At 41.4% G+C, this 26,565-nt stretch overlaps 1 protein-coding gene across 2 annotated transcripts in view; it reads left to right on the top strand.

Moving 5' to 3' along the window:
• Positions 1 to 26,565, top strand: part of SNAP25 (synaptosomal-associated protein, 25kDa) — a 66,253-nt gene that overhangs the window by 28,161 nt on the left and 11,527 nt on the right. The window contains exons 2-5 of one of the 2 annotated variants that reach the window (XM_010574809.1): positions 8,024 to 8,158; positions 8,809 to 8,850; positions 17,446 to 17,494; positions 26,176 to 26,293. In XM_010574809.1, the coding sequence (XP_010573111.1) occupies positions 8,087 to 8,158; positions 8,809 to 8,850; positions 17,446 to 17,494; positions 26,176 to 26,293 (281 nt within the window). In that variant the 5' untranslated portion in view covers positions 8,024 to 8,086. Of the gene's footprint in view, positions 1 to 8,023; positions 8,159 to 8,808; positions 8,851 to 17,445; positions 17,495 to 25,920; positions 26,039 to 26,175; positions 26,294 to 26,565 lie in introns of those variants that run through there. The other variant, XM_010574810.1, reaches the window with a different exon arrangement.

Below are 26,565 nucleotides of genomic sequence, written 5' to 3'. Positions count from 1 at the left end.
CAGCAAGATCCAGCTATGCAAATGGCAAGTGAGGTTGTAGGATATTTTGGAGCAGGTATCTCCTAGAGGGGTGGGGAAGCACTAAGCCCTTTGAGCAAAGCCTATATCCTCATTTAAAACACCCTGTGAAATGCCAGCCACCCTTTTCTGGAGAAGACTAATTCAGACTGGAATTCAGACTCTGAGAGCTGCTAGGAAGATCAGAGCAGCAAACAGTCCATCTACTAAGAAAGGCTAACAGATTCTGATCTTTCATGTCATAAGAAATGCTGAGAAAGGTTATGACTGCTGTTTATATACCTCAGAGAGAGAGAAGGAGAGAGCAGGGAAGGAGAGAAACTATTTAAGCCACGTGACAAGACCAGCACAGGAACAAGCTGATATTTTCTGGCTGTGAATTAATTTGTGCTAGAAGTGAAATGTGTTTTGGAGAAGTGAGGGTCTGGACTCAGAACTAGTGGGAACACAATAAACTTAGGGAATCATTGGACATTGCTTGCTAAATTATAAGTGAAGCTGTATGAGGCAGCTACCTGTGCGAGCAGGGAATTAGACTCACAGCAGCCTATTCTGTCCAGGTCTCTGTTCAGTGCCTTCTGCACTGCCAGCAGCTCCCTCCAGATGAGGTGGCCAGTCCTGGTAAGAGGGTTTCTTCCTTCACCCTCCACCACTCTGGATGGTTGTTCTCCCAGACGAACAAAACAAACATTTTTGCCTGCAATGGTTTTCTGTTGCTGTTGGAAAGGAAAAAAAAAAGGAAAAACCTGTGGGTACACAGCTGTAGAAATGACTGCAAAAAGATAACACATTGAAAGCTTTTCTTTTCTAAAGCAGTTTTGTTGGCAGTAAAATGGATAGAAAGTCAAGTTGTTATTACTCTGAAGTGAAATTTTTACAAAATGGCTGCTCTGTGCTTTTATTTTTTTGGTGCAGGAGCCTGATAAAGTAGCATGCACGTGTTGGAGCCTCATAAAACAGCAGTGTTGTCTGACAACTGACAGGACAACAATGACGTGCTTTGTACTGGGATGGGGTGGCTCCAGGCATTTCTTTTATGACTGCCTGTTATTCTCCGAGATCTCAACGGCAACTTTATCCACCTGCCATCGCCCCTGGCGGCAACGCCTGGGAGGAAGCGTGGGATGTATTGCTCATAACCTCCCTGTTTTCAGAAACGGGATGCACGGAGCAGTTGTGTCAACACAACTTGTCTGCTGCACTGCAACTGTGTGTACACACAATCACACTCATTTACCCACTAATGATCAGGGGTTTGCCTGGGGTAGAGGTGCCCACGTGTACAAGAAGCAGCAATTCCCCTGGTAGCACGTTTATGTTGCGCAATTGCATTCCCACTGAGAAATCATTTTATTGAGCTTTTTGTCATTATAGCAATGCAAGCCCATAGGAAAACTGCTTTGGAACTATTTTTCCCAACACATTCAGCAAATAGTCAGGAGTCATAATTTTGTTTAATTATACTTCAACATCTTCATTTTGGCCCTTGACGGGAGAGTTCTTGTTCCAGCTAGGTATGGGTTCTGACACAGAAATGCAGTATGAGAACATGATGTCACCCTCACTAGCATTTATCCAAAAGCCTCCGTTGTCCTGTACCATGTACATCCCCAAACCGGTGCCAGTCCATGCCCTGAAACACCTGCAATTTAAGTAGGAAAAAAAAAGGACAAGATAAGAAGGAAAAGAAGAATTTTATCCATATTGTGTAGATGGGAGACAGATTCAGTTGTTAAACAAGGACAAGTGGTCCCATCAGAGGATATCCAAGACATCTGCACGACGCTGACAGACACAGCCAGCAGCAGGAAACCAAATACCTACAGCATCTCACGTAGCTCTAGAGACCTATTTTCAGGCAATGCAAGCAAGCCCTGAGAGTAAAATAAATTGTCTAAGGCGATGCAGGAAGACAGTGACAATCTAGGAACTGCCTGCTTCTCCTGAATTCAGATTTGCAAGATCTCACTGCCTGTCTTTTCCAAAGTCACCCCCTGACAAGCCCTCACCAGTAGTCATTATTCTTTACTGAATATCAAGCAAAAATCAGAGTGAAATCGATTATCACTGAACTATGTCAGCCTGGGCTGTGGAGCTGGGCCCAAAGGCTTGCAAGCAACACACTGTGGGACAGCAACAGAGCAGAGTTGAGATGTCTGTGCCACAGGTTAATGCTAACACACCCTATGGAAACACAGAGGCAGATTTCTGGCTTAATCAGTAACACAAACATAACAAAGGTGTTTCTCTGGAAATGAGAACTTTACTGAAAATCTTGTGAATAAATTACATCCAGGCAATAAGCTGTGCTGCAGAGTTGATATAAAAAGCAGACTTTCCTCAAGATTTTATTTCAGAGCTATTTAAAACTTAAATCTAAATAACAAATTTGCGTAATTTTTCATTGTTACATTTTATGCAATAGCATAAAATCTTTAAATAGGATTTTCATTACAAAATTAGCTGATTTGTTCTCCAAGTGCTTTCAGATCAATTAAAATACAATAAGAGTAAAAGCAGGAAATGTTTCTGTTATAGATGGTATTAATTGTGGCGAGCTCTGTGTGAAACAGAGATGACAGAAGTCGAAACCCAGAAGAGTTAGGGCTTGTGAGGGGCCCACAATCTATAAAAACTATGCTCCCAACTCCCTTAAATAATTTCTCACCAGCTGTTTGTCACACCGACTGTGGGCAGCACACACACGCCTTTCTTGGCTTTCTGTTGGGGTCTGCCTTCAAACATAATTTTGGGGGGAACCTGCTGGTGCCAGCAGCACACACAGATATTGGTATCTAAGCATTCTTTTGCAGCAGTTTCTCACTTTTGATGTCACTTCATTCCCTACTGGTGTTAGTAGGTATTTCTGGTCTAGAGTGAGCTTTGGGGTTAATGCCACTGCATTTTTTATAACCCAGACATAAAAAGTCCATCTAGGGAAGGCTGCCAATGTGCTGGGCAGCTGAGCTCTAGATAGCTCCCTGCTGGGCAATGATAGCTGTCGGGGAGATGCAGCAGGGAAAAGGGTGTGCATCTTGACAGGAGGATCCTACACAACCCCAGAACTGCCTTGTGCCTGGCCCCGTTGTGGCTGAACATGCCTTGCACAGCACTCAGGGAGCCAACTGAATGGCTGCAAGGCAACACTGGGGAGCAAGGATGACCCCCTTCATCCGTAGCTGAACTTCATCTCCCCCTTTGACAGCGTGTGTTTCTCCTTCTACCAACAACCAGATTAAAAATGAAAGGAGAATAGCTGCAACCCAACTGCCAGCATTAAATGGCTCAACACCCATCCTGAGATGCTTGATCCAAAGCCTCTCTTTGGGTTTTCTGTGGCTCTACCAATGCCACACCACTGCAGTAATGCTCTTTCAATCCTATAAGAAAGAAGCATAAAGTGTGGTATTGACCGACTCTTGACTTTTTTTAGTAGAATACGCCAATGCAGTCATCCTCTGGCTACAAATATCCACAGGAAGAATAGATGTGTCCTTTAATAACAGGGAGAGTGCTTAAAAAAGAACATTTTATTGCAGTGTTGCCGTCATCACACTAAATTGCAGCATTTTCATTTTCCTGTATTTATTGCATTGAAGTGTTTATATCACTGTGAAGCAAATATTTGCTTTCAAAGGTCACTCATTGTATCTCTCTTCCTCTGGGGATATATGTAGGTCTCTCTTAGACTTCAGTATAACTCCATATGGATATATAATGTTCTCGCTATGAGATTCTTTATTGCATCTGAGCACTACTAAACCAGCAGATGCAGAATTCAAAGTATAATAGGCAATGCCTTTCCATTAGCCAGTCTCTCTTTGTATTTTTCTTTAACGCTTAGTCGGTTGTGCTTCTGTACGAGCACTGGCATAACATATAAGACTGGCTCACAGGGAATTTGATGTAAGTCACCCAAGTCCCTGAAATTGTTTGTGTTGTCTAGAAGACACAGAGCACAGCTTGGTACATGATGTACGCAGCTTTTTGTAGCAATGTTTGGACTTTTTTCTCCTTCTAAGAGAGCACCATGTATGTTAGTGTGTGAACCCAGAGGTCTTCCTTTCCCTTTTCTGAAATGGAAAAATCAAGGTCCTCGTGAAATTTTGAGCTTGCATTTGTAAATACAATTACTGCAAGTAAAACCACAAATTGACTGAGTGTGTGCAAGTGGCCGTAACTTCTGTAGCAACTTTTTTTTTTTGATCAAATTTTTAGATCTAAAGAGCATTACATCACAGCTTTGGTTTTCTGATCTGTCATCTCTGCAGTGACTGTAGAAAAAAAAAAAATGTAATTTATATTGAAAGTACAGAGTACTTTTCAGAAAGTTTCTTTCCAGTTATATTAGAGGTTCCTAAGGCAATTATAGGATTTTGATACTTGGTTCAAGTCAGCTTGAATGAGAACAGAATGCAAAATATCGGCTGTTATAAAAAATGTAAATTCCACAAGGATTTTATTACCCAAAGTCCTCAATATTATCTTTGGCCTGCTCCTGCTCTACTAAAACAAGAGCAGGTTTCAGTGGGCCCAAGACAGACTAATACTTTATGCTTTTGAAAGTCTGTCCAGTAATCAGTGAGAGCAAATACGTTATGGTTTACCTTTTCTTGGCCATTCCTGTAACCACTCAGTTTCAATGTTTTCATACATCAAGGACTATATATAGGTGTTCCTAAGAAACACCATAGGGCGAAACCTGTTAATTTGTACTGTAGAGAAATAATTTCCTTTAAAACATAAATCTGCTCTCTACAGGATTTTATTGATAACAGGGTTTGTTGCTGGAAATTCATGACACTGGAATGGAATTTCAGCCTAAATGGGGCTTTTCAAGGAAAATCCTCTCTCTGATCTGTCCTATTCCACATTTTAAACTGCAAAATCTGTGAAAAATTTAAGCCTATTCCCAGCCATCTGCAAAATATATGTAGTTTATCATACTGTGTGCAAATCAGTAACCTTTATTGATTCTTGTGCACGGTTTTCTATTAAATAAAGTTGAATCAGCACTGCTGCGGGGCACTTTTGTTTATGACTAAAACTTGATGTAAAATGACTTGTCTGGAAGAATGCTTTTTGCTGTTTCCTAATCCATTCTAAGTGCTTTACAAATACCAAACCATCTCAATAAACCTGTCAAGTTCGATCACTTGCTACAAAACATCTCTCTGGTTACAACCTCTGACATTTTTTTTAGCTTGATGCAAAATAGGATACATCTGTCACTACGATGCCAACTGATGGTTCTAACTAACCGAGAAGGATAACTCTAAAGAAAAATGACAAAGTTTCTCCACTTTGTTTCTTTTTTGCACCACCCAACACCACCGCTGGCTCATGATCAAAAATGAATAAGTAAAACATCAAAAGTCAGGCTGGAATCTACTTGAAAACTGAATTTTCTGTACAATTTTTATTATTTGCAGTGACTGACAAACAGACTGTTATTATTTGTTATTGTCAGTAGAAGCACTCGTCTCACCCTCACTCCCTTACAGGTCTGTAATCATTCAGCTCACACTGGATATGCTTAGAGACTGAACCAAATCCTGTTAGCATCCCATCCTCTCACTGATACATCACCTCCCACTTTACAGCTAGTAAGATGCTACCAGATAGACATAACAGAACAGTTTCCTGCCCCTCACAGCTATATGTATATACCAATTAGATCAGTCCCAAAGTCATGTCTAAATTGTCCTGATTTTTGCTAAAGCTCAAAGTGCTGCTATTCTGCCAGCACAAGTGTAGTGAAGGATCCAGGCAGAGGAGAATATTTTAACTAAATATTCTAAAACTAGGTCCACAGACTTAATCCTGGTATTCTGTCACAGAGGCTGTGCCAGCAATATTTAAATGCTGAGGTTTGCCTCCATATGGGAAAAAAACGCAATTTGTGAAGCAGTGACCAGTGCTAGTGCCAGCCTGTGCCAAGTGGGACAGGAGTTTGGAGTGCAGTTCTTTACCAAAATAACTTCTTTTCATCCCACCTGAGCATGCTCCATTTGCTGATCAGGAGCAGTGTCTTCCTGGAGCTGTGTGATGTGCCACAAAGGGCAACATGAGCGCAAGCAGCAGTGTGGGAAGGTTGAGGCCTTGAGAGTATCCCCACATTTTCACATGCCCTTCATGAGGAGACCAATTCCTGGTTCATCTTTTCCTCCTAAACCTCAGAGTGCGCCATTTTTTGTAAAGTTTATTTACTGCTGTTTGTGAGCATTCTTGAAGGGTCTGATATCAGTCTGAATATTAGCCATGAAATTAAGCTCTGTGTCTGCATCAGCTGGAGCTGCAGATGAGTTGCTTAAGGTTGGTCCTTTGCACCGCTGTGACCATGCAGCTGGCAGAACCAGGTGGGCTTCTTCTCCATCATACTTTTGGGCTCCTAAACATTGTGTGACCCATCACAAAATTTCAGTCTCCCTCTGACAAGGATGTGGCAATGTGCTCAGTGGTGAAAGTAGGATGCTGTGCCAGTAGCTGCAGGGCTGACTCTTTGAGATGGATTTCTTCCTGCTGTAGCTTCAAAGAGGAGAAGCAGCCATGAATGAGGGCACAGCTAATGTGAAAGCATGAAGGTTACATATTCCCTCTTAGATAAGAAAAACAGCAAATCTGTTGCTGAAGCTGCAGAGGAAATGCAAGGAGCTGTCTGCTTTCCTTATACATTTCTAAGCAAACAGGGTGTGACCCAGGAAATATCCCTGCTACCCAGCTGTACCTGTTCAGCCATATGCCTGATGTCCTGATGGAGAGCACTGTCAAAGGAAGAAATGGATTCCTCTCCAATAGATAATAACTTCCATTTAAACAGAGTTGTTATTGTTAAAATTTTAGAGCCAAGCTCTGCCCTGACTTATCTTGTTTCACAAAAGCTGCACGCATCGCAAAGACAGGACAGAAAATAGCCCCTGGGATTTCGCCTTCTTAGAGCAGCTTTGCTGAAAGGGGCTGCTTTTGTCCTCTTTCTGTAATTGAGCATGACGGCATGTGCTTTATGGCTGTTTATTTGCAGTCCCCCACAACTTCCCCACCTCCGCTGCACCTGGGATTAGGTCTTCCTGCAATGAACAAATCTAACATTCAGTGAGCAGTAATTTGCAATGTGCCATGCTTGAATCAAGCAAAGAAATAAGCCAGTGTTGTTGTAATAAAGACCTGACAGATGGTAGGAGGACCAGCCTTTCTTAATCAAGTCATGCTTAGTAATCAGAGCTAGCTCAAATTTATAACAAAAAAGAAACCCTACCCAAATGAGGATTAATGGGCTGCATCCTGGTCTCTGGTTAGGATGAGCTCCGTGGTGTCATTCTGTATTGAGAGGGATAACCAAGTTCAGAATCTGACCCACTTTGGGGAGAAGTTGAAAATACCAGTTAGGTCCCTTACTTCTCCTGAAACGAATGATTCTCCCAGGTAGACAACTTCACCCAATCTACTTGTAAATATTATTTCAGAGTCCGAACTAGAGCATGGTGGACAGGTCATTAGCCGATACAAATCTGCAAAGTCTCATTGTCTTTAATTTCACTGCAGATATATTAGCTGAGTGTCTGGGCCTCCAAGCAATGCAGCTGAAATATAGGACATGAGGGGCATAGGCTTGACCGTGGCCTCCTTCATGTTAAGACTTTTAATTTTAGAGAAGAATGAATGGGTCTCAAGCTTGTTTCTGGTAGCAAATAACACCTCCTGAATCTCCAGCTTTGAAATGGATAGCATTTGAAAGGTTAAGAAAAAAGGAAGGATTTTCCTCAAAGAACATGACAAGGATGCATCCTTGTTCTTCGAAAGTGATTGATTAATAATGCAGGAATAAAGTACCACCTTGAAAAATCTTCTGTGCTCTCTACTCTATAGGAATTGCTATCCAGCACAAAAGAGTTTGGGTGAGGGCACTCATGTAACAAAAGCACTTTCGTAAACTGACATTTAAGCACAATTCAGTGAGTCAGGGAGCCTAACCACACTGTTTCTTTCCCTTTTCGCTGTCTTCCAGGCTCACAAGCAGCTAAGCACAAATCCTTGATCTGCAGCTTCCACAAACACACCCACAGCTAAAATGGCGGAAGATGCTGATATGCGCAATGAGTTGGAAGAAATGCAGCGGCGTGCCGACCAGCTGGCTGATGAAGTGAGACCAATAGCTAAACTGGAAACTTGGGGTTGGGGTTGACATGAGAGACACATCCAGAAATAGGATCTGATCCAGCAAAGGATTTCTAGGGCTGATTCTGTTTTCTGTCAGCTTTACACTGAAAGCAGTATTGGAAAAGAAATGAGCCGAGGTAAAATTTAATGTCATGTTTAGTTGAGATTAAGGTATTTATTGATTGTGAGTTTGGTTTAGGTATTAGAGTCTGCATCAATTTGGCCTCAGAGCAAAAAGCAGCAATTTAATATTTTCTGAGGATTCGTTCAATTTGCCAAACCTATTAAATGTTAAAAGTCACCAATTAGCTCTCTGAAAAGTATAGCTGAAAACCACAGACTTTATTTTTAAAGTGGAACACCAGCTGTTCCAAGCACTACCGCCGCAACATGTGAGCAAGGGGAGCACAAGCCTTAGAGACTACAGCTGCCTCAAGATGTGGTGGGAACTGCTGCGTTAGCAAGCCGTAACAGAGAGCCGAAGATGAAGAGATCACCAATACCCTGCTGATGGCCTGATTTTGAGGGAAGGCAAAGAGTGTAGGAAAAACATACTGTCAGCATGAGCCTGCACATTAGCGTTGGAAACTGTAACTTGCTAAATCTAAGTGGTTTTTCCTTTGTTTTTTTCAGTCCCTTGAGAGCACCCGTCGAATGCTGCAGCTTGTTGAAGAGGTAAGGACATGCATTTTATTTGCACTTCTGTTGTGAGCAGAAGTGATGGAGAGTCTGACACTGGCAGTGGGTTTTTTTGACTCACATTGCTAGGGCATGGTCATGGCTTTATGTGCCGCCCTGTCCCTCCTTATCCTTACCCCTTACGAGGGTCATTCAAGACACTGTGCCCTAGTTGCCAAGTGTCACACTGCAGACCAGCTGCTGAGGCACTGTTTGCCCACACCTGAGCATCCATTGAGAAAGGCTACTCGAGATAAACCAAGGAAACAGCTTCTGAAGGTGACCTGGAGTCAGGGACAAGTGGCTGAGTTTGCTGCAGAGCTCCTGGAGCCTTGTGCCAGCACCGCTCTGATGTCCTTGCCATAACACTGAAAGTGGGGAAGGTGAGAAAGGCCCTCTGTCTGTTTGTCCTGTTGTCTCTAAATACCTCCCTCTTCATAAACATTTGCAGCTATTTATAGAGCATTGGTCACCACAGCATTTAAATGCCACTTTATGTACCTCTGAAACATTTATTAGGATTTCAAGGCTCGTGAGATGTCCTAGATTGACAGCTTTTGAAAAGGAAGTTCTTTGATTTTCCACGGTGGTAAGGAAGGGGACCAAGGCTCAGTCCTTACGGCTAATATAGCTTATACCCGCCTGGAGGGGTCACCACCAGAAGGGAAAAAACCAATTCAGTCAGGTTTCATTTCACCCTCTTCATAACAAAGGGGTTTAAAAGTTGGAAATTCCCAAACACAGTTTAGTTTAGAGTGTTCAGCCATCAGGTGGTGGAAAACTTTGCTCCCTCCTGACAGGACGTATTATTTTCAGACACCATGTGAGCCTTGATTCTAGAGCTGGTGACATTTTTAATCAGGGTCATCAGCACTGACAGTCACGGTACTCCTGACAACCAGAAGAGTCTCCACCAGAGACAATGGGAAGAAAATTACATCAGGTCCCACATTCAGGAACAAGCACAAGCTCAGCCATAGGCTCCATGGCCTTGAGATCAGTCATGACTGTGGAGATCAATGGAGTCCAGGGGAGACAAAATTAAATTTCTATGCACAGATAGACAGACAGATGGGTCATTGAGCACAGTCAGCATCGCTTCTCCTCCACAAACACTTCAGATCTGGGCCCCTTGCAGCCAAAGCATGCTCTTGTCTCACAAGCAATCTGTCCCTTTTTGCTGCTCAATTCCCTGGACATGCCATTTCTAACCATCACTTTATGTCAACTCTGTGCTGGATACAGCTTCTACTGAAATCAATTCAATGACATGGAAGAGAGTCTCATATGGGTACCTCCATAAACGCAAGGCAGGAGAGCCTGCTGCCCCAAAGAGCCTGTGATCTAAATAGGCAAGGCAGATGATGAGTGGGAAGAAAGAGAGGCACAGGAAAGGGAAGTGATTTGCTCAGGGCCAAGCCATCAGTAAATATCAGCCCTGTCTCTCCTGAGCTGTATTTGTGTGACCTATGCACTGCTTGAGTCTTCCTAACATATTGAACCAGCATATTGTGAATGCCACTGGAATTTCAGTATTAAATCACGGCAAATGGCAAAGCGGGAGGAGAACTGGGACTGCTGAATTTACAAATGAATTTATGTAGGACTCTAGCACTTCTTGGAAGAGCTCGGCATCTCTCCGGACCTGGCTTTTATTCAGATGCTACGGTATCTTCCTGTCCAAATAGAGAAATTTCTAAAACTAGCACTGAGTAGTCAAGGGAATTCTTCTACAATGAGCTGAATATTATTTTCACTAATGTGACTACAAAAGACCTTTAAAATTATTCTGTGGTCTAAACAGTTGGTTGATTACTCTGACCCCATTTCCTAGGTACTTTTGAAAGATTGTAGCATTTAGGGAGTGAGAGATTTTATACTGAAAAGACAAATGGTGAGTGTCTTTGAAATCAAACTTGCACTGCTCTGATTTAATAGACCCCAAAAATCCAGTTAGACTCCCTTGCTTAGCAGAACCTGTCTAGTGGGTAGAGGTAGAAAACATTCTTTCTCAGTGAAAGAATGCTTTTTATTCTATTCTCCTGATACAGCAATTCTGTTATTCCTTACTCAGGAAAAGGATGCCTCCATGTTTAAACATCATTACTGTATCCATATGTATGAATTCCTGTCATGGTTGGCTCAGCTCTGTCAGATACTAGGAAAATATAGAATAAATAGTCTGACTTGGCTCCACCCTAGAGACAGAGGAGTGCTGTCCATCCAGGGAAGCCCTATAGCAGTACGAGGCATCCTTAATGCTGAAATGTAGGTCATAGCCTGGGGGACAAAACTGATGTCCCCAAAGGACCATGCCTTCCTTGCCCAAGAAGACTAGGCTGAGTTTGGAGACTAAGCCCTGGTGCTGTTTTGCAAGAAGCTCATTGTTTCAGTCCTAGCACAACAGGGGAAGCAAAAAGAAGTGGTGAGTGGCTGTTGCAAAGTAGCCACTGCTTTGTCCCAAGGCAACTACATACTGGGATGGCAGATTACAAAACCCAGTTTGCTCTGTGGTGCCCAGCATACCCATGCAACACAGTTACATCTACACTGACCGATACTCTTTTGAGCCACTCAGCTACTCACTGCTATAAATACCTGTATTTTATGATGATGTTGTGCAATGTTTGGGCCAAAACACAAAAATGAACTGAGGCAGAAGAAGTGAGACTAAATACACAGTTTGTAGCTGACGTTCTTATCTTCTTGTTCAAGCTTTTTACCTCTGAGCCAGCTTTATGAAATGCGGAATAACACATCCAAGGGGAAAAGCCATGAGCCTACTGCCATCTTCCAGTGGAACCACCATGGCCTTTAAAGAAAATCAGTTGTTGTAGGATGGAAAAAAAGATAGTTCCTAGCTATGATGCAGCAAGGGAAAAAATACCAGCAAGATCAGTACTGCAGAAAGCCCAGCAAGAAAGCACTTAGCAACACATACAGACAAAAGGGCTGTTTTGTACATTTAAATCCAGATATGGCTATCTTCTCCTCTCGTATGTTGGGGGGTTAGAGTCAAGTTTACTAACATATCAAAGCTGAAATGGCAAGCTGTAAATGTTTGATAACCTCATGATGCTGCTCTGTGCAGGACACTGAACACAGTAGTACTAACTTCATTCGTGATAGGGAAGTGAGTTTTCCCTGACGTTATTATCATAGTCAAATGTTCCTTAGTCTGAAGAATAAAAGAAAAAATATTCTATTAATTATTGTTTGGTCCAAATCTAGTCAAAGCTAATTTGAAAAATCCCTTTGACATCATTAGCTATTGGAATAGTTCTACTCAGAAAAGTGTTTTAATCTGTGTAATTCCAGAAATACATTTCTGGCACATGGGAATGTGATTCATAATTTTGATCTCAGTTTTTCCTATGCAGGATTAGACCCCTTTGTCTCTGTAAACCAGTGGAGTAGCACTGGTGTCAGGGTCATTGCACTAGATGAAAACCAGGCACACAGGATTCAAGGGCAGGGTCACAGATTTGTATTGGCTGAGGATCTGAACCACAGGGTGAATTAACAGGCTGAGAAGTAACAAGGTTCTTAAATCAGGCACAGAGAGACATTGAAGCATTAACAGGGTGACAGTGAGCTTGGAGCAGGAGCTGAGGAAATGCGTTACTACGGATGACTAAAAAATATTTCTTTGACCACATTTTTGTCTTTAGGGTGTTGACACTTCTCTTTAGTGTCTCTGGGAACTGCTAGCAATGTCAGCCTGTCCTGGTACATAATTGTCTCTATTAATTTATTCAAAACAAACTCTATAATCCATATTGATTAAAGCAAAATTCTTCATAGAAAGGGAAGCTGATGTGCTCTTTACATAACTGAGAGTGTATATCTGTTTTTCAGGGTATGTCCTGAAATGTGGAGAAAGTGATTTCTAAACTTTGGATTCTCTATCTGATACATCGTTCCCTTGTACTGTTATGAAAATCAACCCTCAGGGTAAACCAAAGTTGGATTAGCTGCCTTTTGTAGCAGGCATGGATAGGATGCAACACACTGTGTTCCTGGAGGGACTGATGGGCCTTTTGAGAAGTCATCCCAATTCTCTTCCTAGTTTTATTCCCACCTTGGGAAATTAAATGACATAACAGCAATAATAAAAAATGATACAGCAATGCATTTTCCCCACAAAGTACTGCGCATATTTCAGTGAACCTTTTGTTGCTGACTTGCTCTGAGTGAGACCCTCATAAAAAAAAAAGTTTTAAAAAGCTGTTACAGAAGACTTAGGATAATTATACTAAAGCCTCCAAAAGGGTTCCCAGTTATGCTGTTAAACTGGCTTCACTGAAGCATTGACACACTTAGGTATCTATGAGCTGAATTAAGCCCAGAGTTTTAAAATCATATATTCTGGCTTTCTGATCACTAGCTTAGCCAGTGGTCCAGTGGAGAGCCTGGGCACATGCTTCATAGAATGCATGTTGAACCCAAACTAGTACTCCTTGTTGGTTTGCTTTTATCTAAACACTAGAGCTTAGTGCTACTGAAAGATTGAAGGACATCGACTTTCATAAACTTTGTGGTCTATATTCATGGTGCTGTTTCACTTTATGTGATTAATTTTTAAGTTGAAAGTGATGGCCTCCTGCTCTGAGGGGTCATCTTGTGTGCAAAATTGGCCAGGTCTTTGCAGAAAAATGGTTGGCAACCCACAGCAGTCTCCATGGAAATCAAAGTCTGGGAGGACATGCCGGTTGACCTGCTTGTTCCTAGAGTCAGGACTTAGTATGCTCAAGGGCTGCATGGGAAAGATTATATATTTTACCATCTGCGGTATACCTGCTTTTTGGATAAACAGAGGAACTCCAGAGCTGTCAGTTTAATGCCTCAACAAAAGCAATTCATGCTGTGCCATTTTCTTCTAAAAGACAAGAGTGTGAGATGTTTGCTGTACCATGGCAAAATCCAGCAGTCCAAATTCTCCTCTCAAGTGCAACAAGAAGACAAGGAGAGTCAGAAGGAACTCTGGAGAGAGGAGGCTGTTACAGATTTAAGAGCTGGATTAAAATGGCATGTGCTCCATGAACTCTGTAGGGTCCTATGAAAGATGCTTTTTTCTCCTCTCCAGCTTGAATTACCCAAAGCATCCCATTTTTTGAGAATCCTTATTTTGCCACAAACTAAACAGAGGATTGCTTGTGCAAGGACTGGAGGGTCTTAAGAAACACCTCCATTGCACAGGAAGAAAGAAAGGCTCTAATCCCGGGGAAGGTGTACCATTAGCACCCATTTTCCTACCAAGACACACCTCACTAGTTCTACCCATTCATGGCTTCCCACTTAGGATGTCATTGATGTTGGTGAGGACTGGATGTGGGTGGGAACCCCTCCTGAGCTCTCAGGACCAGACAAATCAAAGCATGGTCACCGAGCCCCTGCTGTGACCCTGGCTCTTCTGGGAGCCTGTTATCAAGGTTTTATGATCGGTTGTTGTAAAACATATTCTTCTGGGGTGGCATTTCGCAAACTCAGCTTTTCTCCCCTCCTGTTACTCTCTAAGCAACCAGCTCAAGTGTGTCTGCTGACTCCTGCTCCCACTGAGACCAAGGGGAGTTTCTGTGGTACTTTTAGTGCAGAAAATGCCAACATTGTCTGTGCTTGGGCCCCAAACACACTTGTTTGGCACATCTCTTCCTCTATATTCCTTTAAATGAAGAGGTTTTGTAGTTTCCAGAGATGCCTCAGCCTGTTGTCACTGAGGGTCAGTTACTGAGTGTTTCTCTCCTGCTCAGACATCTGGATGATGAGGACATTTTTAGAATAGTTTTGTCTTACAGACATGTTTGGTTTTGAGCTATCTAAAAGATCAGTCACAATGGAAATACTGAACTTTTAGGAATTCCTGCATCCATTTTAAATGCACAAATGTGATTTTTTCTTTTTTAATTGGCTTTACACAGTTAATTTTTTTTGTGAAAAAGCTGAAAATTAATGCTTAATAGAAACTTGGAACAGGAGGAGATTGTCACTTGATGTCTGAATCACCTCTCATCTTTGTCAGTGAGCATCTTTTTATTAGCTTCAATATGCTTTGGATTAGACCTCGGATGCAGACAAGTATATTCAATGCACACCCTTTAATATTTTCACATTAGTATTAATGCTGTTGCAGGCTGCTCTTAAGAGATACAGTATTGCCTGATAAAACTAAATGGCACTGATGGTCAGGTAAGTAAAAGAAAATTGCACCTCTTTCACTCTGTGCAAGGATTTAATATGAAATACAAACCATAAGGACTAATTCTTGAGTTCGTCTCTCAGCATAGATCTTATTCAGGTCACCGGACATCTTAGCTGCATAAAGGCAGTTTGCTCGGATGTTAAAACTAGCAAGAAAATAAGGTCAGAGGGTTAAGGAGCAGTAAACATTTCTCAGCCTGACTATGTCTGACTCACTGAAAGCCAACAACTATCACACCACCAACTGCAGGTTTCCAAGTCCAATATTTAGAAGGGTCCCATGTCAGACTGCACCATACTTACCCAAACACAGGATGACTCAGGACCCAAGCAGCCTTCTTGTGTTTCCATGAGGTATGTTTTTTAAAATACTTATAAATCTTTTGGGGTAAGACATACCTGGGTACCAAAAGCATAGAAAGAGCACAATAAAAAGCTACCGCACATCCTGTGCTTAGCAGATCTGACACCTACCACACAGAAAATGTAAGATAATTAAAGATGGTTTCCTTACTCTAAATAGGCAAATCTAAGATAACCCTTGGACCCTACATTTCTAAAGGTTGCAAAAATAAAAGCTGGCTGGGATTCAAGTAATGGCAGTATGAGCTTGAAGGGAGAGAGAGAGCAGCAGTGGGTACCTGCTGGATAGCTGACCCAAGGGCAGTAGGGCGCAACAGAACATGGGGAGAGGCAGGAGGCTTTTTCTCTCCATCTGGCAACTCACACAGGGATATTTAAAAAAGAGGGAGCGAACAAGCCTGCACACATCAGATGTTTTTCCCAGTTTCTACAGTGACGTAGACATTAAAGACAAGAATGGGAGTGCAGGGAGGCAGACAAGAGCACAACAAGAGGCATCTCGCATCCCTCTTGAACTGAGCCGGATCCTCTTGAAGCAAAGCAGAGAAGCACCAGCCAGACAGCCCTCGAGTGTGGCAGAGAGTCAGGCTTGTAGCTGAGCCAATGTGGCTAGTCTGCTGTCGGCCTGCCTGGGAGCACCCTGCAAGCATGGACCGGGCAGCCAACGGCCAGAGAGACTTCACTGCTCCCAGAAAAAGAGATGAGCAACGGGAGTGAGCAGGGCAGTTGGGAGGAAGGATAATATGAAGTCTTTAATTTGCCTCAAGGTGGGGGAAGATGGCCTGAAAAGCAAGAGGGACAGTCAGGATGCCAGGTTTCTGTTCCTCATGTTCCTATGCAACTCTGGGCATCTCCCCTGTCCTCTGCAAAATTGACAGCACCAACTTTATCTGCTTCGCAGGGCTATAGCTGGCTTTATGTTCACAGAAGCAGCTAAATTACTGCTGCACATGTCCAGGTAACTCTGCTGGCAAGCTGTCAGGCCACAGAGGACTTACTTGATCTGTTATTGAAATGCAACAGTCAGGAGATCGTTCAGGCCATTAATTATTCACAGATGTTATCACTGCTCCAAGCAGAATGGAGCTAGTTTCCCCTTCGTAATTAAAAAGGAGCTAATCTGATCTGTGATATAGCTCAGTATCACAGCACCCAGAAACACGAGACACCTGATCACATCCCAGAATGATGATAATGCATGCAGAAATTGTACTTGTAAAAGGTGCCTTGCTGCTGGCTTAGGCAGGTGGGAGCTCTGAATTGCTCAGCTTTGCTCAAACCCTGTATCCAGCAAAGGCGATGATAAGACTCCCACTAACTTGTGGGAGCAGGGGCAGATTCAGCATGTAGGTGTTTTAAAAATCCTACCTTCAAGCTCAATCCAAAGTCCATTGATGCTAAAGGTGTCTGTTGGTTGAATTAAAACTTGACTCAAACCCATATCTGTTAGATCTCTGAGCCAAAAAGTATGGCTTAATCCTATTAAATATTAGCCTGCTTTAAAATGGATTTCCTGAGTAGGTAAGCTGTCTGACTTCCGTGTTGCAAGGGCTGTGTACAAAACACTATGCCTCCTTCCAAAACATGTTTGTGTCATATCTATTTTCCTTGGGAATTTCTCCTGTGGGACGAACATACACCTGCAATGTCAATACCGCATTCTTCCCTTCTCCTGCTTCAGAGAATTTGGAGATGAACCCTCTCTTTTTAGAGATTACTCTTGTCTAAAGTGCTTATTTTAATCTCAAGGCCCAGGACTTTGTGTTTTCTGCAGCAGTTCAGTATTCCAGTGAACCCTGAAGGATTGATGGTACAATCGAGAGTACCTGGTTCCTTATACAGTGTCCAGGTACATAAGGTCTTTGGACTGTGCCACCAGCCCCTTATGACTTTGTCATTCCTTTCACTGTTTTTCTTTTGTCTTCCTATGTTCCGTATCTAGGGCTGAGTGTTCCCTCACTGATCTCTCTTTCTCTCTCTCTTTCTTCTCCCCCTCTCTCTCCTTACCTTGCTACCACTATTGGGATGTAGAGTAAAGATGCTGGTATCAGGACTTTGGTTATGTTGGATGAGCAAGGAGGTAAGTTGAGATTGCTTCAGTAAGGAAGTATAACCATTCTCAAAGTACTGTACTAACTATGTGCAATCCTGAAAATGAGGGCCATAAAATAAATGTGGTTGTGCATGAGAACCCCCAAACCTCTTTGCCTTTAGCTTCATTGCCTGACAGAGGAAGAATGTACAGTAACTCAGTAACTGCAAAAGAGTCTGTACTTCTTTTGATCTGTTTCCCACTAATGTCAGAGACCTGCAGGCTGAACTCATCCAAATAATCTTTTTTTTTTCCCCCACAATCTTTCGGTCAAGATCTAGATACACAATGAGAAGATTTGCCTCCAACATTATTTATGCAGGTGCTATGTAATTTTTTCACTTGTTTTAGCCACAAGTGAAAGGCATGCAATAAATGCATCCCAAGAGAAGATAAAACAGATTTAGTTTGTGTAAAATTCAGTTGCTTTTTCTATAGAAATGTCAGTGAGGATAACAGGAATTTAACATTAAAAGCTATGACACCATCAGCTCATTACAATTGACCGTATAGGAGCTTTCAAGCTTAGACGAGCCCCTGCCTGTGGACAACAGTGACAAAGACAGAGCTAGACGTATTCAATACATTCCAGGAAATTACATTTTTGCCTTTCATAATATTACAAAGAAGTGGGTAGCTTCGCCCCCCAACAATACTAGTAAGTCTTCATTTGCTGTAGACCCACAGCACCAGCAAAATGGTGTCTCCAAAGAGAAGTTAAATCAACAGAGTATAAATTTCTGCTACTCTATATCAAATTAGCCCCCCCAAAGCCCTTGTTGTTATTTACTATGTGGCATGATACAAAACTGTATTAGGAAATATTTTCTGCAGAGGTAATGCTGTATTACTTATCAAGTGCAGACAATTATTATAAGCAATGGTATGGCATTGTTGAGAAATGGACTGCAGAACCTGACAGGCCCTTTTTAGCTGTAATGCCCTGCCTCTCTGGCACTAAAATGAATGAAAAGTAATAACAGGACCTAAACAGAAAGTATTTTTTCCTATTTGCTTTTTTTATGTATATCTTATTGCTTCCCCCCAACCTCCCCCTTTAGGGGAAAGAATTTAAGCTAACCAAATTTTGTCAAATCTATTTGTCTTGACAAGAAAAAAATTACATAGAATATTTTGTTGTCTTCAAAAATTTTTTTCTGAATAATGGCAGTAAGAGAACTACCACTGAATACAGAAAACCAGAAATTACTTATATTGAAACAGATATGGCACCTGTCTAAATAATGTGTTTTGTTTCAGAAGTGAATTATACAGTTAAAATAAATCACAAATATTGTCAAAGAAAGTCTGTAAATACCCAGGTGTGTCTTGCAATGTAATTCACAGAGAGATCAGCAGAAAATTTAGTGGTTCCTATAACTTCCCTTTTGTTTAGCTTTGGGAAAGTATGTTTCTGTTCTTTAACTGTTATTTTTCCACAGATTGCTGGGGGGTGGGGGGGTGTACATTGTTTTTAATCCTGAATTTTGTTTTTTTTTACTTCGGAATTCTACTATTGCTAAACCCTTGTACACAAAAGTTGTCTGACCATCTCTCTAGTCATGCTGAGAAGGACAGTCTGTGTGAGCCAAGGAGCTGAGACTGGACTCACTGACCTCTTTGGAGTCCAGGGAACTCAGTGTTAAACTCTTGTTGAGAGTAAAACCTGAAATGTATATTGTATGGCCAGAGATGCAGTTAGTCGATACTTACAGGAAAGAATCAGACAATTTAAAAGCCTCTTTAAATCAGTTACGGTCATGCCTTAGGTGGTTCAGTAAATTTAGCTTGTGACTATACAGTACGGGTTTCTCAAGGAAAACAGCCTAACAATATTGTAACCGCTGTACTATGCTAAATGTTTAATTAAGTTTTGTCCATTTTAGCCACACATAGCTGTAATAATTCCTGATTTTTTATTTTATTTTAGTGATAAAGAACTTATTATAGTATTAGGCAAAATACGCTAATGATGACTTTGAACCCTCCGTAATTAGCGCAATGTGTGCAACTCATGGATGTCTCTACAGATTATCAGATTAAGGAAATAATTTGCTAACACTGCCATGTGATCTCTTTTCAGCTGACTGCACAAGTCATTTAAGATTATTAGGTGTTAAATATACAAAAACCATGACATTGATCTTTCCAGTGGGCGGCAAGCAGAATATCTAATCTCTGCAGTTGCTTGAAGCTCTATTTCTAGGTTTCCCTACAAAATTGCTTGCTTTGAATTTAAACAGACCTTACAAAGAAAACTTCTTTGAGCCGATCTCAATCTAAATAACGCAAAGCAGAACTCATTTTCTGACATCAATAAGCAGAAGTCTTTGGGATCATAAAAGGAAATAAGTCAACGTAATTTTACAATACTAGGCATTTATAAAATAAAGCCAGTCTGGCTAGCTCCTGTTGCCTAACTGTTTAGCACAGCTGGCTGTACAGCAGACCACAGAGTCTGTTATGACCCTACAGAGATGTGGAGCTGCACAAGAGCTTTTACTTCTCCTGTTTCACAGAGAATGGGACTGCCATAAGAACTAGAAACCTCCTCCAGTGCCCTCTGAAGTCACTGGGAATCTGAGTGGGCTTTTGGAGTAGTCCCTCTGCAATACCAAGAGTTATCATTTTTTGAGCAAGACATTGTCACCCAAACCAGTTCAACACAGTTCTTCCCCTGGGGAGCCCACAGGAAGGAGCTGAGGTTAGATTCTCCTTGTTGGCATTTTCTTTATCAGTGAGAAAATCTTTCCCTATGTGCATCCATAATGCTTACATTTTTTTAAACCTGGCCTTGAGTCAAGTTCCCTTAATTAATTATTTAAATAGAAATATGTACATAATGCTTTAAATGAAAATATTTACATTTTACACAAAAAATGTCATGCTGCAGAGGATTATTGAGCAGTGGCAATTGCTCTGCTTCATTAAATGTGTCTTTGAAACATACTAACGTAGAAAAATGTTAATATTTGGATGCATGTTGGTTAACAGCAGACTGTAGAAATGAAACTGATAGTACAAAGTGGGGATATGAAGATAAATCTGAATTGCTGACACAGGAGGGGTCCCAGAGTGGTAGCTCTCTTCCTCCAGAGGAAACTCCCATCACCTGGGAGTATCAGCAGGCAGAGAGATTTGGACCTTCTAGGACTTTTTTTTTTTGTCGGATGATGTCCTCATGCAGTTTATTACAGAAGAATTTTGTTCTTGTATTCAAAACAGGGTGGAGGGGAGAAACTTTTCCAATAACAGTAGTAACACAGCCATTTTTCATCCAAGACAAGACAGAGGAATAGCTACAACTTTAATAAGTCACAAGGAAAATGTCAATGCAATTGAAATTTTCTCCCGGCACCACAGCAACAGCAAATGCACAACAAGCAATGCCAGTGAACACAGGGAGCAGCTTAATCTACCCAGCAGATCTGTACTCCAGATCAAGTTGAAGTATGGAGATAAAACTTTGGAATAACTGGGCAACCCCACAAGCAAAAGTGTTGGCACCATGGGATGGTACCCATGCTAGCTGACCTCTATTGTTTTTGCAGAAGTTGCGAGTTTTACAGTTTTGTATGAGTTATGGCTGACCTGCTTCTATGGCACTGTATTTACTGCAGTTGTTTCTCCAAAGATAATTACCATTCCTTTCCATCAGAGAGCAAAATTATGGCCCCTTGCACAGACCCCTTCACCTGCTTATTTCCTATTCAACAGCTACCACGAAAATTGATAGACAGTGAGATGCCAAAAGCAGAGTTGCAAGAGGCACTCCAACACCACCTTTGAGCTGAGCTGTTCAGTCAGAAATGGTTTGCTAAATAGTGAAAAAATATGGTAACTATCAACTATTCCAGATTATACAGGAAAAATGGTATTAATTATGTTGAAAGTGTAGTGCAGGACAAAAGACAAACAAACCCCCCCCCAAAGCAGGTTGTGCCTTGTCTACTATTACTTTTAGCACAGCTACACGTGGGCTCACAAGCACTCCCTGCCAGCTTTTTCTGTTCATACCTGTGCCCAGCAATGCCCTTCAGAGCGGAGCTAGGTCAAGACTCAGGATTTCTGAAAAGGCTGTCCTAGAAATGTACTGCGCTCCAATATGATTCTCCTTTATGGAAAATGTGATCACTGAGTATAGTTGGAAGTAGTTAATCTGCTGACTCTCTTTCAAATTCAGCCTCTTGTATGCAATTATGATCACAATTTGTTCTTAGATGTCCTTTTTTTTTTCTTTTTCTCTAATTAAAACTGTCCTTGGTGGAAATTGCTTCATTGCACAATACTCCAGGCAAAGGAGCAAGTTCCCTTCTCCGCAGGCATTTAACTGACATTCAAGCACAGGCCCCAGGTCCTGGACACTAGTCAAGGAACATTTGTTATAAATTACAGATGGGGATGCAAAGGTGGAGCAACACTACACTTGCCCTGTCCTGGTCCTGCATCCAACACTGTGTTAAGATGTTTTTGCAGCTGTGTTTGCTCAAGAGACCACAGGAACAGCTGAGGGATGCCCTTGCTACAGCTTTCCTCTCCCAGCCACTTCCCCAGATCAGTCACAGAGTGGGGATTCACCACACTGTTATGGAAGATCCTGGCAAAGACCCACTGGCAAAAGGCCACACTGCACTGGTAAAACTAACAGGACTAACTTACGGTCCCTCAGTTGCCTGTGGTTTTAATACAGAAAGTTGCCTATGGTTTTAATACAGAAGTAATTTGTAAGTATAACAATACAGGTAAAAAAATATCCTTGTTTATATCCTGCGATGTGCCATTAGTTTGCTGTAAGATCTGGAAGAAGGTATATGGCACTATGTTTGAATCAAAGTGACATTCTCAGACATAAAAGACAATCAATATGCACAAAGGGATAATAATTAGCAGAGCTTCCTAGAAAAAAAATGAAGGAAATCTCAATGAAACATACCTGTGATGTGTATTCTGCTTCCAGACAATGCCAATTCTCTTATATATCACATACGATATATAAACTTATATATAGACGTAGTATATTCAAAGAATACTGCAACAAACTATCAAAAGATATTTAAACTCTGACCTCGAAGTGCTTCTCTAAATGGGAGATAAAGGACATGATCTTTTGTAGGCATGAATTTGCGTAGGCTCATGGCAGTATGTGTCAGCAGACTGTCTTCCCTAAAACCTTTAATACAATGTGCAAAGTTGGAATAGGGAAGATCTATGAAAACATACATTAAATTAACCTTTTGATAGCCATATGATTTCTTACCAGCAGTGATTCATTCTGGGACAGATTTTAATATCAGTTATACCAAAACAAATCCAGAGTGACCCCATTAAGTTAATTCCTCTATAATATTTATGCCTCAATAATTGTGGTTAGACTCATGAATCTATTTCCTTGCCTGTGGGACCAGATCTTTGACAGGTATAAATTGGTGTTGCTCCATGAAGCCAGCATAACTACGCCGATTTAAACCAGTTAACAATCCAGCCCACGACATTAACAACTAGCAAATGGTTTTAGGACCAGCAGCCAGCTGTCTAGACTTCTGGGCTACAAATATGACATGGGCTTTTTACAATGATGATGTTTCCTTTAATAGAAGATAAATTAGTTGTGGGTCCCTTTTCTATTCAGAAATAGTATAGGCATCACACACAAATCCTGAAGCAGGATAAATTAAATCAGGTTCCTGGAGAGAGCTAGAATTTAAATGAAAGTCTTTGAGTCATGACAAATATACTCTTCAATTAGCACTCATCTATTCAGGCAGAATAGGAACCAGGGAAAGAAAGTTCAAAAGGCCCTAGTACATAACACCTGACTTCAGAGAATGTGCATCTGAGCAAGGAAACATGCTTAGACTGAAAGCCACCAGTGGTACCAGATCTAGGACTGATCTCTGCAGTCCTACCTGGCGTTTTCTACTGGCCAGTCAAGGTTAGAGAAATACTAGCAGCAAAATTAGTGGAAGAAAGGTCAGTATCTGTTGTCCCTCCCAGTGTCAAAATACCTATGTGGAAATAGCCTTCTTAACTGAGAGCCCTGAAAACCATCGGGGCTCTGCAAACACAGCTCTCACAAGCAAGAGGTGGGAATCTGCAACAGAAATTTAGCAATTCCCATCACGCTGCATGAACCAGCATAAAAGCCAGCTCACACTCTTACAGCTGCTTCCCAGAGCAAGAGTTGCCCAGTTACGCAGGGGCAGGCAGGACTCTGAGTTAGTGAGAAGCAGGAGCACTTAGAGGAATATCACCTTCTACCACATACTCACATTTCTGATGAGATTGACAATCTGTGGCTACAAACATGAACCAAAGCTTCTGCTAAAGTCTCCCAACCAAAATGTAAAATTACAAGGTGCATTAAAACAATCCAAACTTGTATTTCTAGTTCTTGGCTCAGCAGTTTATCTAGCAGAACTTGTGCAGTGTATCTCTCGCGTTTCCTTATTAGTTTCTCAATCCTTTGCTCACATTATATGTGCCCCTTTTAGAGGACGGTGCCAGGTAACTCTAATCTTCTAAATGTATCTTTGGATTTAGGATCAATAACTCCTGTGGTATCTGGAGACAGGCATATCCAGCTGAGGAGAATGAGAACTGACAGCTGAAAAGCAGATGCAACTCACAATGCTGACATGGCCCCTCTCCTTCTCAAAGCCCAGCCTCATGCAAGAATTAAACAAAGAGCACAAGTTCAATATTCAAATTATTTCAGCTTGAATAATTTAGGCCAGCATTTTCAAGGCCCTCTGGGGTGAGATGCCTATTTCCCATTAAAATAAATTAAATAAAATTAATTTTAATGGGAATTGGGTATCCAAATCCCCCAGAAAGCTTTAAAAATCTAAACCTCAATTGTTATTAGAAACCCAAGTAAGAAATTAGGGCTATTCATGTTCCCAAAGAAGTCAAGAGGAGTTTTGTATTGATGTCAATACGCACATGATTTTTTTCTAAAATGCCTTTTTTTTTTTTTCTTCTGGATACGACTCAGTTAACATCAGGGATGACATTAAATTCTTCCTATAACCAGTGCTCTCTTAGTTCCTTTCCTCCCAGGTCTAATTCTGTGTTTATATTTTTTTCTATTCAATACAGGGAATAGGGATGTATTTGTGTTTTACTGGGATTGCTTTACTTTGCCTCTTTAGGTACAGTTACAATTTTTAATGGATTGAAATGCCACTCCAAGTAACTTTCTCATTCCATGTAATACTTATTTGGGTTTATCCTTCATGAAACAAATGGTGAGGCTTTCCACCCATGTAAAATGCTGTTGCTACCACAGAGTCCACACAAGACCCCTGATCCCACTGGATCCATATCTGTTTCCATCAGCAGAGTATCCCTTCTTACAATTTTACATTGTGGCATTCTGTTTCTCTAGGCCATTTTCCCCAGCTTTAATAGTGAAGAAATTAACACACCAAATTATTCTGAGCTACCAAGTCACTAAGAAAACCCTACATTGTTGTCAGCCTTAGGTGGAAACAAGCCAAATTCTCTTTGACACCAGTGGAGAGACGGTGTCTACATATGGTTGGTTACTGGGCTTGGTGCTTCATAACTTGCCCTGGAGCAAAGCAGAAGTGACCCCACTGAAAACATGAGTCTTCACCCAATGTTTGTTTTCATAAGATCCCTTGGGGACAGAGACAATGAATGACACAACCAGTGGTCCTCTTTCAGTGAGCATCAGGCTCCTGGAGTGGCTGCAATCACTCTGTGTTCACTGGGGTTACTCCTAATTTGCGGCACCCATACCAGAAAGAAAACCAGCCCTGAAGCCATACTCAAATTAGAGATTAATATCCAATGCCAATCAAAGTGGCAGGTCTCAGTTTCCTCAGCCTCTGGAAAAAGGAGTGCTTGGATACAGCTCTTAACAGCTCGCTCCATCTCTGGTACAGTTACTACCATGGCTCTCACTCACTAGTCAAAGCAATTATGCTGTCCAAAATCACCTAATTCCAAGGCATTTTTAAGCGTAAGTAACTGAAGTATTTTCCATGGAAGGACAACTTTTCTTTTGTATTAATGTATATAAATGCAAAATAATAACACTATCTTTCTTTCTCTTGGATATCATTGGTGTCTTAGTAAGTGGATGTATTGTATTATGTTTCTGGACCTTGAACTTTATAACCCTTCCTTTCTACATCATTACATCTTGTTTAAATGAATATATTTCAAACATCTTCCTCCTTTGTTTTGTTCTTCCCATATTAGTAAAAAAGATCTTCGGCATGCAGTGCGGCATACATCCTTCCAACAATGCATCAGCTCAGATTAATGCATTGTAATGTCATTATTAATTCAGTTCTACATGGTCATTTTTCATGTTCTGTTGAAGACAAAAGCAAACAAACAAAAATACAATTCATTCCACACTGTCATCCCTTTGTCCTGACCAGAACAACTCGATCGTGTTGAAGAAGGCATGAACCATATCAACCAAGACATGAAGGAGGCTGAGAAAAATTTAAAAGATTTAGGGAAATGCTGTGGCCTTTTCATATGTCCTTGTAACAAGTAGGTACTGGGTACCGGCTCTGCTATGTGGTGTCCAGTTTTTTGTCACAGTGAATGTCTGAAGTTTTTGTCTTTTTTTTCTTTGTCCTTTTCCATCTGCTTCATTCTGTGGGGATAAAATACTTGTGTTTAATCAGAACAACTGGAACGCATCGAAGAGGGAATGGACCAAATCAATAAGGACATGAAAGAAGCAGAAAAGAATTTGACGGACCTAGGAAAATTCTGTGGTCTTTGTGTCTGTCCATGTAACAAGTAGGTGCTGCCTGCCTCATCTCTTTGAGCACTTAAGGCTGATCCCAAAGGCCTTGTGAAGCTCATCCTTGCTAGGCACATGGACAGGATGAGCATGTGGCATGCAGAAAGAACGATTCTGGTTCAAATGCATTCATCTCATAGCACAGACAACTGACTGGGAATTACTGTAGATGCATTAAAATCAGGCATACTGCAGTGAAAGCTTCACTGTTGACACCTTTTAATGGTAAAAGTTTCAACATTTTACACAAAGTGTACCGAGTGGTTCC

Source organism: Haliaeetus leucocephalus, unplaced genomic scaffold (genome assembly GCF_000737465.1).
Source record: "Haliaeetus leucocephalus isolate CR32 unplaced genomic scaffold, Haliaeetus_leucocephalus-4.0 Scaffold450, whole genome shotgun sequence".
Lineage (NCBI taxonomy): Eukaryota > Metazoa > Chordata > Aves > Accipitriformes > Accipitridae > Haliaeetus > Haliaeetus leucocephalus.
This window is presented reverse-complemented; position numbering and strand designations above follow the sequence as displayed.